The 12599-nt window shown below is 32.8% G+C and overlaps 2 protein-coding genes across 2 annotated transcripts in view; one reads left to right on the top strand and one right to left on the bottom strand.

Moving 5' to 3' along the window:
- Positions 1 to 12599, bottom strand: part of LOC125875232 (probable serine/threonine-protein kinase PBL9) — a 1122098-nt gene that overhangs the window by 928774 nt on the left and 180725 nt on the right. The window lies entirely within an intron of this gene.
- On the top strand, positions 8952 to 12270 carry LOC125873924 (uncharacterized). Its single transcript, XM_049554748.1, has 5 exons — positions 8952 to 9274; positions 9475 to 9664; positions 9758 to 10177; positions 10630 to 10921; positions 12155 to 12270. Exons 1-5 carry the CDS (start codon positions 8952 to 8954, stop codon positions 12268 to 12270), a joined length of 1341 nt encoding a protein of 446 aa, XP_049410705.1.

Genomic DNA, 12599 nt, shown 5'->3' with positions numbered 1-12599 from the left:
TCTCATGGTAAACGGAATTCCTTGATATTAGAAAGGAAAGTATCCCTAGAGAAAATCATGGTTGTTTTACTTCTACATGTAGAAGAACTGTTTTAGATTGAGAGTTCTTCTTATGATTTCCGCAGCAAGAGGATTAGATATACAATGAGAGACAAATGTTTCTTGAAGTTGTCTCTTCAATTACAGGAAGAAATCAAGAAATGAGTGGTGATCAACTAATGGAGATTGTGTATAGAGGTCTGAAGGGTAGGAGCTTTCTAATTGTCAAAGATGATTTATGGAGTACTGAGGCATGGGACTAAATGCAAAGAATATTTTCAAATGATGACAATAGAAGCCGAATTCTATTAATCACTCGTCTCAAGTATGTTGCTGATTATTACAGATGTCCTGATTTTTCACTTCATAGAAAGTCTTTTATAAGTCCTGATGTCCTATTTTTTCACCTTATAGGAAGTCTTTTATAAGTTTTGATGTCCTGATTTTTCACCTTTATATCAACGCAAGTATATATTCCAAAACAATTGTTTTACAGTTCAAATTGCTGAAGGTATTGGACGTATTTTCAATTGAATATGATTTCTCTTGTGTAATACCTTCGTTTGTATATATGTAATATATTTCTGCTAGAATTGAGGAATCTACCGACCATAACAATTTTTTGAAGAGAAATTTTTCTTGAATCGAGCAGTAGATATCTGAAAAATGTCAGAGATAAGACATTTTGATATTGGATCGCCACTATATATATCTAATTCTCTTTCTGCGGAAATTATACCAAGAACTCCCAATCTAAAAGAACTCTTCTACATGTAGAAAGAAAGCAATCATGATTTTCTCTAGGGATATTTTCCTTCATAATCTCTAGGAATTCCGATTATCATGGGAAGTCATGACTTTGCTAGCTAATTTACCCAATTTCCAAGGGTTCCCTCGAACTGATTGGACCCTAAATGAAGATATTGAGTTTCACAAATTAAAATATATACGAATTATACAGGCACATCTACAAAGAGGAGATTCCCAACGCGATATATGATAATACAGGCATACGACATTTTTTCTACAAGTTCATAATATCTTGATAAAAAAGAGATTATGTTATGCAATTCAAAGGATAAAATCAACATGACAATGGACTAATAACATAACATATATAATTAAAATTACTGGTGAAGATTACATGATGAACACAACGCTTAGTACTTACTTCGACTGAATTATAATCGATGAATATTACATGATGAACACCACACTTAGGATAACTTAAATGAAAAATGAACCATAACACTTAATATAATATTTAAGTTTTTAATTTTATTTTCGACAATTCCATAACACACGCACTAGGTATGATAGTTGAACTAGCAATGACATAATATTTCGCCTCACGTTGTCAGGGCCATCCTATACTTTGTCGGGTTTAGGATGATATCGTGACTATGGATCCATCTAATTAGCCTTCTAAGAGGCAGTGAGGAGTTGCATGAAGAATCTATGCTATTATATCCTACGCTGGCTTCGTAGTTCTATGGGACTTCCGAATTATGAAAGACTGCAACCCAACTTGGTGCTCGATACTCCCAAAATAATTGATATAACTTTGTGCTCAATTAACTCATTACAAAGAATGGACTTCTTACATTACTTGAAATTCTTTTCAAAATATGAGACGTGTTTACCTTATTGAAAACATGCACTTATGAACTTATCTTTCAAGTCCAATAATTAACATAAGTACATAAGTATATGTATATATATGAATAAAATACCATTATAACCTCTTAAGTCTTAATGATATAGAACCTTTAAACTTTCACTCATAATTTATCTTTAATTCCTCAAAAATTCAGTTTAACACTCAAGTTTTGGCTTTGAAAAACTTTTCAAGATTTATAACTCAAAATAGGGTTCATGCTGAATTATAGACTTGAACAAATCAACTCAAGGATCTCAATAGAAATATAGAATGTCAATACTTAGGAATAGAATTTCAAAAGAATCAGGAATTGAAGAATTCAAAATAAACTTATCTCAAGAATACTCAAATATAGGAAAAGAATCCTAGATTACTCTTTTATTGATCTGAAAGTAGATGTAGGGCGTGAGGACGAACTAGTCCAACACTATGATAGCCTTACATACTTGGAAGAACAATGTTCTTGAAGAAACTTAAAGAATCTTAAAGAAGCACTTGATGAGAAGCCTTGAAATCTTAGCTTGAAGGAGAAAAATGAAGAAAACCTTTCTTGAGATTTCTTGAATTAGTTTCTTGAAACTCTATGACCAAGAATTATGATTTTCATTTGTGATTCATAATTGTATGGAGGAATTTAGGTTGGAAAGAATGAAATTCTTGAAGAAGAATCTTGAATGAAGTTTTAGACTTTGATTTTGTCTTAGGATTTGAGAGAGAAAAAAATGATGGATTAAGAGATGAAAATCTGATTGTTTTGAGTAGGGATGCGTATCCGTCGGTTCGGTTCGATTTTGAAGTTTATCGGTTTGGCTTATTAAATATCGGTTTGTAGAGATGCTAAACCGTTTCAGAACTATTAATATATTGACTTATCGGTTATTGATCATTATCCGTTCGGTTATCGATTCAACCGTTAAGATTTGACAAAAAAATTTGAAAATCACTTAGAAATAAGGTGACAAACCAAATGAATCATGCACATGAGTTCACAAGTTACATCTTGCTCAAAAGCAAACATTTTTACATTGTAGAATAATCAAGTGTTTGAGACAACCAGAAATAAAAGTAGGAAATCAAACTTTAAGTCAAGGACTTTATATACAATATGGAATAAATTTAATCATTTAATTTACTATCCGGTTATCAATTAATTCGTTAAGAAAAAACTCAAATCATTAAGAACCGATAACCCGATAAAAAAAAATCAAAACCGATAAACCAATAACGCAGTATTGATAAATAAATAACTTTTTTCGATTCGAGTTATCATTTTCGATTCTGGTTTGAACAATCCTAGTTTTGGGCCTTATATTAGTCAAGAAATTCCTTTAGAATTTACTTCAAGGTAAAAAGACAAAAAGACCCCTTTTAATGTTTCTCACTGGCTCTGCACTATATTAGTTATTGAAATGGTCATAATTTTTTATTCTGAAATTGGATTGATGCGAAATTGGTGGCGGTGGGATAGATCGTTACATTTAATTAAAAAAAATGAGGTTTAGTCAATTTTGACTTATAACAATCTATATGTGTATATCATAAAAACATAAAATAAATGAGTTATGGAATTCCTAGTGCGCGTGTTATGGAATTGTCGAAAGTAAAATTAAAAACTTAAATATTATAGTAGGTGTTATGGTTCATTTTGTCATCTGAGTTATCCTATATGTTGTGTTCATTAGTTATGATTCAATCGAAGTCAGTACTAAGTGTTGTGTTCATCATGTAATGTTCACTAGTAATTTTAATTATATATGTTATTAGTCTATTGTCATGTTGATTTTATCCTCTGAATTGCATAACATAATCTCTTCTTTATCAAGATATTACAAACTTGTATAAAAATGTGATATGCCTGTATTATCATATATCGCGTTGAGGAATCTCCTACTTGCAGATGTGTTTGTACAATTAGTAGATATTTTAATTTGCGAAACACAACATCTTCATTTAGTGTCTAATCTGTTTGAGGGAACCCTTGGAGATTGGATAAATTAGCTAGCAAAGTCATGACTTCTCATGGTAATTGAAATTCCTTGAGATTAGAAAGGAAAATATCCTTAGAGAAAATCATGATTGTTTTGCTTCTATATGTAGAAGAACTCTTTTAGATTGAGAGTTCTTCTTATGATTTCCGCAGCAAGAGGATTAGATATACAATGAGAGACAAATGTTTCTTGAAGTTGTATCTTCAATTACAGGAAGCAATCAAGAAATGAGTGGTGATCAACTAATGGAGATTGTGTGTAGAGGTTCTGAAGGGTAGGAGATTTCTAGTGGTCAAAGATGATATATGGAGTACTGAGGCATGGGACTAAATGCAAAGAATATTTCCAAATGATGACAATAGAAGCTGAATTCTATTAATCACTCGGCTCAAGTATGCTGCTGATTATGTCAGATGTCCTGATTTTCCACCTCATAGAATGTCTTTTATAAGTTTTGATGTCCTGATTTTCCACCTTTATATCAACACAAGTAGATATTCCAAAACAATTGTTTTACAGTTCAAATTGCTTAAGGTATTGGACGTATTTTCAATTGAATATGATTTCTGTTGTGTAATACCTTAGTTTGTATATACGTAATATATTTCTGCTAGAATTGAGGAATCTACCGACCATAACAATTTTTCGAAGATAAATTTTTGTTGAATCGAGTAGTAGATATCTGAAATATGTCAGAGAAAAGACATTCTGATATTGGATCGCCAATATATATATCTAATTCTCTTGCTGTGGAAATTATACCAAGAACTCCCAATCTAAAAGAACTTTTCTACATGTAGAATGAAAGTAATCATGATTTTCTCTAGGGATATTTTCCTTCATAATCTCTAGGAATTCTGATTATCATGGGAAGTTATGACTTTGCTGGCTAATTTACCCAATTTCCAAGGGTTCCCTCGAACTGATTGGACCCTAAATGAAGATGTTGATTTTCACAAATTAAAATATCTACGAATTATACATGCACATCTACAAAGAGGAGATTCCCCAGCGCGATATATGATAATACATGCATACGATATTTTTTCTACAAGTTTGTAATATCTTGATAAAAAATAGATTATGTTATGCAATTCAAAGGATAAAATCAACATGACAATGGACTAATGACATAACATATATAATTAAAATTACTGGTGAAGATTACATGATGAACACAACACTTAGTACTTACTTCGACTGAATTATAATCGATGAATATTACATGATGAACACAACACTTAGGATAACTCAAATGAAAAATGAACCATAACACTTAATATAATATTTAAGTTTTTAATTTTATTTTCGACAATTCCATAACACACGCACTAGGAATGACAGTTGAACTAGCAATGATACAACATTTTGCCTCACGTTGTCAGGGCCATCCTATACTTTGTCGGGTTTAGGATGATATTGCGACTATGGATCCATCTAATTAGCCTTCCAAGAGGCAGTGAGGAATTGCATGAAGAATCAATGCTATTATATCCTACACTGGCTAAGTAGTTCTATGGGACTTCCGAATTATGAAAGACTGTAACCCAACTTGGTGCTCGATACTCCCAAAACAATTGATATAACTTTGTGCTCAATTAACTCATTACAAAGAATGGACTTCTTACATTACTTGAATTTTTTTTCAAAATATGAGACGTGTTTACCTTCTTGAAAACATGCACTTTTGAACTTATCTTTCAAGTCCAATAATTAACATAGGTACATATGTATATGTATATTTATGAATAAAATACCATTATAACCTCTTAAGTCTTTATGATATAGAACCTTTAAACTTTCACTCATAATTTATCTTTAATTCCTCAAAAATTCAGTTTAACACTCAAGTTTTGGATTTGAAAAACTTCTCAAGATTTATAACTCAAAATAGGGTTCATGCTGAATTATAGACTTGAACAAATCAACTCAAGGATCTCAATAGAAATATAGAAAGTCAATACTTAGGAATAGAATTTCAAAAGAATCAGTAGTTCAAGAACTCAAAATCAACTTATCTCAAGAATACTCAAATATAGGGAAAGAATCCTAGATTACTCTTTTATTGATCTGAAAGTAGATGTAGGGCGTGAGGACAAACTAGTCCAACACTATGATAGCCTTACATACCAGGAAGAACAATGTTCTTGAAGAAACTTAAAGAATCTTGAAGATGCACTTGATGAGAAGCCTTGAGATACTAGCTTGAAGGAGAAAAATGAAGAAAACCTTTCTTGAGATTTCTTGAAACTCTATGACCAAGAATTATGATTTTCATTTGTGATTCATAATTGTATGGAGGAATTTAGGTTGGAATGAATGAAATTCTTGGAGAAGGACTTACCTTGAAGAAGAATCTTGAATGAAGTTTTCTACTTTGATTTTGTCTTAGGATTTGAGAGAGAAGAAAATGATGGATTAAGAGATGAAAATCTGATTGTTTTGAGTAGGGCTGTGTATCGGTCGATTCGGTTCGATTTTGAAGTTTATCGGTTTAACTTATTGGTTATCGATTTGTAGAGATGCTAAACCGTTTCGGAACCATTAAGATATTGACTTATCGGTTATTGGTTTATCAGTTATTGATCATTATTCGTTCGGTTATCGATTCAACCGTTAAGATTTGACAGAAAAAAATTGAAAATCACTTAGAAATAAGGTGACAAACCAAATGAACATGCACATGAGTTCACAAGTTATATCTTTCTCAAAAACAAACACTTTTACATTGTAGAATAATCAAGTGTTTGAGACAACCAGAAAAAAAGTAGGAAACTAAACTTTAAGTCAAGGAATTTATATACAAAATTGTATAAATTTAATCATTTAATTTACTATCCGGTTATCAGTTAACCCCTTAAGAAAAAAAACCTCAAACCATTAAGAACCGATAACCCGATAACAAAAAAATCAAAACCGATAAACCAATAACGCAGTACTGATAAATCAATAACTTTTTTTTGATTCGAGTTATCAGTTTCAGTTCTGTTTAGAACAACCCTAGTTTTGAGTCTTATATTAATCATGAAATTCGTTTAGAATTTTCTTGAAGGTAAAAAGGCAAAAAGACCCCTTTTAATGTTTTTCACTAGCTAATTCGTCACTGCACTGTATTAGTTATTGAAATGGTCATAATTTTTTACTCTGAAATTGGATTGATGCGAAATTGGTGGCGTTGGGATATACCGTTACATTTAATGAAAAAAATGAGGTTTAGTCAATTTTGACTTATATCAATCTATATCATAAAAACATAAAATAAATGAGTTATGAAATTCCTAGTGCGCGTGTTATAGAATTGTCGAAAGTAAAATTAAAAACTTAAATATTATATTAAGTGTTATGTATCATTTTGTCATCTGAGTTATCCTATATGTTGTGTTCATCAATTATGATTTAGATGAAGTCAATACTAAGTGTTGTGTTCATCATGTAATGTTCACCAGTAATTTTAATTATATATGTTATGTTATTAGTCTATTGTCATGCTGATTTTATCCTCTGAATTCATGGCATAATATCTTCTTTATCAAGATATTACAAACTTGTAGAAAAATGTGATATGCCTGTATTATCATATATCGCGTTGGGGAATCTCCTCCTTGCAGATGTGTTTGTACAATTCGTAGATATTTTAATTTGTGAAACATAACATCTTCATTTAGTGTCCAATCTGTTTGAGGGAACCCTTGGAGATTGGATAAATTAGCCAGCAAAGTCATGACTTCTTATGGCAATCGGAATTCCTTGAGATTAGAAAGAAAAACATCCCTAGAGAAAATCATGATTGTTTTACTTCTACATGTACAAGAACTCTTTTAGATTGAGAGTCCTTTTTATGATTTTCGCAGCAAGAGGATTAGATATACAATGAGAGACAAATGTTTCTTGAAGTTGTCTCTTCAATTACAGGAAGAAATCAAGAAATGAGTGGTGATCAACTAATGGAGATTGTGTATAGAGGACTGAAGGGTAGGAGATTTCTAATTGTGAAAGATGATATATGGAGTATTGAGGCATGGGACTAAATGCAAAGAATATTTTCAAATGATGACAATAGAAGCTGAATTCTATTAATCACTCGGCTCAAGTATGCTGCCAATTATGTTAGATATCCTGATTTTCCACCTCATAGAAAGTCTTTTGTAAGTCTTGATGTCTTGATTTTCCACCTTTATATCAATGCAAGTAGATATTCCAAAACAGTTGTTTTACAGTTCAAATTGCTTAAGGTATTGGACGTATTTTCAATTGAGTATGATTTCTGTTGTGTAATACATCAGTTTGTATATTTGTGATATATTTCTGCAAGAATTGAGAAATCTATCGACCATAACAATTTTTTGAAGAGAAATTTTTGTTGAATCGAGCAGTAGATATCTAAAAAATGTCAGAGATAAGACATTTTGGTATTGGATCGCCACTATATATATTTAATTCTCTTGCTGCGGAAATCATAAGAAGAATTCCCAATCTAAAAGTATTCTTCTACCTGTAGAAAGAAATCAATCATGATTTTCTCTAGGGATATTTTCCTTCCTAATCTCAAGGAATTCCGATTATCATGGGAAGTCATGACTTTGCTGGCTAATTTACTCAATTTTCAAGAGTTCCCTCGAACAGATTGGACACTAAATGAAGTTGTTGAGTTTCACAAATTAAAATATATACGAATTGTACAAATACATATGCAAGGAGGAGATTCCATAACGCGATATATGATAATACGTGCATACCACGTTTTTTCTACAAGTTTGTAATATCTTGATAAAAAAGAGATTATGTTATGCAATTCAAAGGATAAAATCAACATGACAATGGACTAATAACATAACATATATAATTAAAATTACCGGTGGACATTACATAATGAACACAACACTTAGTACTTACTTCGACTGAATCATAACTAATGAACATTACATGATGAGCACAACACTTTGGATAACTCAGATGAAAAATCAACCATAACACTTAATGTAATATTTGAGTTTTTAATTTTATTTTTGACAATTCCATAACACGTGAACTAGGAATGACAGTTGACGCAAAAAAGAATTAAGCAGGCACTGTCAAAGTGGAGTAAGGAGAAGTTTGGAGACATTTTCAATCAATTGTACATTAGGGAGGACGTTTGAGGATTAAAGAAGAGTTTTTTTTCGAAGAGTGTCCATCTCCAGAAAATAGAGTAATTGTAGCATGTTCAAGCTGAATTAAAGCTCTACATTCATTATGAAGAAGAGTATTAGAGGTAGAAAGCAAGGATGCAATGGTTTGAGGATGGAGATAGAAATACCAGATTCTTTCATGGTCTGGTAAAGGGAAGAAGGAAGAGGCTGAAAATTAACAAAATGATGAAAGTAGATGGTTCCTGGGCTGAGGGTGATAAAGAGATTGCAGAAGAGGTGTGTTTTTTTAAAGATCAGTTCACTAGAGGAGCTACTAATTCTGAGTTGTCCTTATTACAATATATACATCCTCAAGTAGAACAAGAAGAAAATGATAGCTTGATTGCAATACCACATGAAGAAGAGATTAGGAAAGTTGTATTTGAGCTTAATGCTCAGAGTGCTTGTGGACCAGATGGGTTTATATGTCACTTTTATCAAACTTGTTGGGATATTGTTGGTACAACTATTGTGAAGTGGTTCATGCTTTCTTTCTGGGTTACTCACTACCTAAGTCTATTACTCATACAAATTTGGTCCTATTACCCAAAAAAAATAATCATTTTATGATTTTAGGCCAATTACTCTGAGCAATTTTTTTTAACAAAATCATTTCCAGACTTATACATGACATGTTGGAAGGGATACTGCCAAAACTGATATCTCCTTACCAATCAAAATTTGTTAAAGGGAGAAATATCACTGAAAATGTGTTGTTGGCACAAGAAATAATCTCAGAGATCAGAAAAAGAGGGAAGCCTGCTAATGTGGCTAAATCTTATGATGGCGGACTGAAGTTTCTGATTAGTGTATTAGAGAAAATGGGCTTTGATAATAGGATGTTGGATATGATTTGGAGGTTGGTAGCCAATAATTGGTACTCTGTACTTGTTAATGGGTAGGCTCATGGCTTCTTTCACTCCACTAAAGGGGTAAAACAAAGAGATCCTTTATCTCCGGCACTTTTTATATTATCAGCTGAAGTATTAACTAGGGCTCTAAATCATCTGTTTTACAACAATGAGTTTAAGAGCTTTGGTTTACCCAAATGGAGTGATCAACTAAATCATCTTGCTTATGCAGATGATACCATCATATTCACATTTGCTGACAAAAAATCTATGCAATTAATCATGAAAACTCTTCAGTTGTATGAAGCTCAATCAGGCCAACTTATTAATAAAGAAAAGAGTCTATTTTACATGTTCAACAAGACTGCACATGTCATAGTTCAGGAAGTAGAGGATACTACTGGATTTATGAGAGAAAGCTTTCCATTGACTTATCTTGGTTGTCCCATTGAGCATGCTAAGAAGAAGAAGGTACATTACTCAGAACTAATCAAGAAGATCCAAAGCAAATTGCAGGTGTGGAAGGGGAGATTGTTATCATTTGGAGGAAAAGCAGTGTTGATTAATCATGTATTGCAAAACATTCCTATATACTTGCTATCTGCTTATTCCACCAAAATGTGTTACACAAGATATACATAGGACTTTTGTAAAATTCCTATGGAATTTCAAGGAGGAAGGGAGGGCAAAACAATGGATTGCTTGGAATGATATATGTTTACTAAAGAATGAAGGGGGATAGGTTTTAGATCTCCATTTGATGTTTCAAAGGCGCTCTTTGCTAAATGATGGTGGAATTTTAGAACAACTAACACATTATGGTCTAACTTCATGTGAAACAAGTACTGCAAAAGACACATGCCACAAGTAGTAGAATGAAGGTATGTAAACTTATGCTACATGCTAGAGATTTCATTGATCAGGAAATTAGGTGGGAACCAGGAAATGGTCAGTGTAGTGTTTGGTTTGATAATTGGACACAGTTGGGGGCATTACACTACTACTTGCCTATTAACCATGATCATGGTCAATTAGAGGAGGTGCAACCGTTAATGCTTGTGGAGGGATGGAATAACACCTTGCTACATGAGGATTTTGCAGAAGAAGTTAGTAATCACATCACCTCAAATTTGGGCAGAATACAAAGATCTGATGAAAGAGACAAGCCATGGTGGATGCCTACTAGTACTGGTAAATTCTCTGTTGGTAGTTCTTGTGAGTTAATGAGAAGGAAATTGATAAAGTTGCTAAAATCATATTTATATGGGAGAAAGGGTTGCCTTTTAAAACCTCATTTTTGATATAGAGACTATGGCATATGAGCATTCCAATAGGAGAGGTGCTAGTGAGAATGAGAATTGTCAACTCTGTCAAGTGTTGTATCTGCAACACCAATGCAGAGGAGACATGTGATCATCTCTTTATTCATTGCCCCACAACATACTGTTTATGGAGACAATTTGCAGAGGCTGTAGGTATTCAAGGTCCAATGGTTCAACTAAGACATGTGATACAATTATGGTGGGAAGTTGACTGTGGAATCAGGTTAAAACCAATGTTACATGTTGTTCCCATTTTCATTATTTGGCAGTTATGGAAGAGAAGGAATATCGTTAATCATGGAGGATTCATGTCGACTCATAACATGATTAGGGTGATTAACAAGCATCTGTATCTCTTTGCCAAAAATAGATATCCATGGCTGAAAAATCTCCCTAATACATGACCTATGATAGTCAAATTATTGGAAGAATATTCACCACTAGTATGTTGTAGAGTGGTGTATTGGGTACATCCTCCCGTAGGAAGATATACATGCAATACTGATGGCACTAGTAAAGGAAATCCTGGGCCTAGTTCTACAACTTTTTGTATTCGAAATGAAGAAGGCAACTTAATATTTGCAGAAGCTAATGTTATTGAAGCATGTTATACTATAGTTGCAGAAGTGAAGACATTCAAGGCAGGATTGAAGTATTGTATAGAGAATGACTTGCTACCTATAATCATGGAAATTGATTCATTCATTATTAAAAAAGTATTGGATGGAGTATGGGAAGTTCCATGGTCAATTTCAGCCGACATACAATGCATACAATTATTGATAGAGAAAGGAAAGGTGGAGGTTGTTCACACATACAAAGAATGAAACAAATTGACAGATTATTTAGCTAACCACATTGTACATTTTGCAGGTACTAATGCCATTCAATTTAATAGTACACATGAACTACCACAACTAGCAAGGAAAATCTTACTGACGAAACAAAGAAAAATCCCACATATACGGATTAAGAAAATGCAAAACAAGGGTTTCAGCACATAACCAAGGAATTAAGGATTATAATGACAAGTCAGTGGGAAATGAACATCAGATGCAAATAAAAGAGATACGGTAACACCAAAGTTGGTTTCATATATCGATTGCTGGTAACAAATTGGGGTCAGTTGAATCGAAGATACCTCCTGGAGATGGATCTCTTCACAGTGGTATCAGTTCTTCGGAGCTCATTCTACGTAGAAGGAAAGATTCAAGAGGATTTATCACCAAGGCTGATTCTTGACGAAGATTGCTAGGTCGAGGCTACAAGCTCCTAGATCTGTTGTTGGAACCCATTTTGAGTTGAAGAAGTCTTCAAGGAGATCGATTTCATGGCACTTGTGAGATGTTAAGTGTACATATGGAATTCACTCAAGCTCAACAATACTGGTTCAACAACAATTTAAAAACTTTGGGGCCATTTCGGCGGAACATAGATAACAATACTGGTTCATCAACAATTTAAAGAATTTGCGGCCATTTCAGAGGAACATAGATAAGCATTCTGAATGGAAAAATGTTCTTGGACAGCAGCGTTTGATTACTTTCCTTTTAGCTTTTATTTTTTGTTGT

The sequence above is a fragment of the Solanum stenotomum genome, chromosome 8 (assembly GCF_019186545.1).
Source record: "Solanum stenotomum isolate F172 chromosome 8, ASM1918654v1, whole genome shotgun sequence".
NCBI lineage: Eukaryota > Viridiplantae > Streptophyta > Magnoliopsida > Solanales > Solanaceae > Solanum > Solanum stenotomum.
Note: the sequence above shows the minus strand (reverse complement) of the source record. Positions and strands in the feature narration are given on the sequence as shown.

Coding starts and splice junctions, on each gene's coding strand:
- LOC125873924 (XM_049554748.1), top strand. CDS start 8,952: ATGCAATGGTTTGAGGATGGAGATAGAAATACCAGATTCTTTCATGGT. Junction 9,665..9,757: donor GACTGAAGTTTCTGATTAGT/GTATTAGAGAAA, acceptor GTTAATGGGTAG/GCTCATGGCTTCTTTCACTC. Junction 10,178..10,629: donor AGCATGCTAAGAAGAAGAAG/GTACATTACTCA, acceptor TTCATTGATCAG/GAAATTAGGTGGGAACCAGG.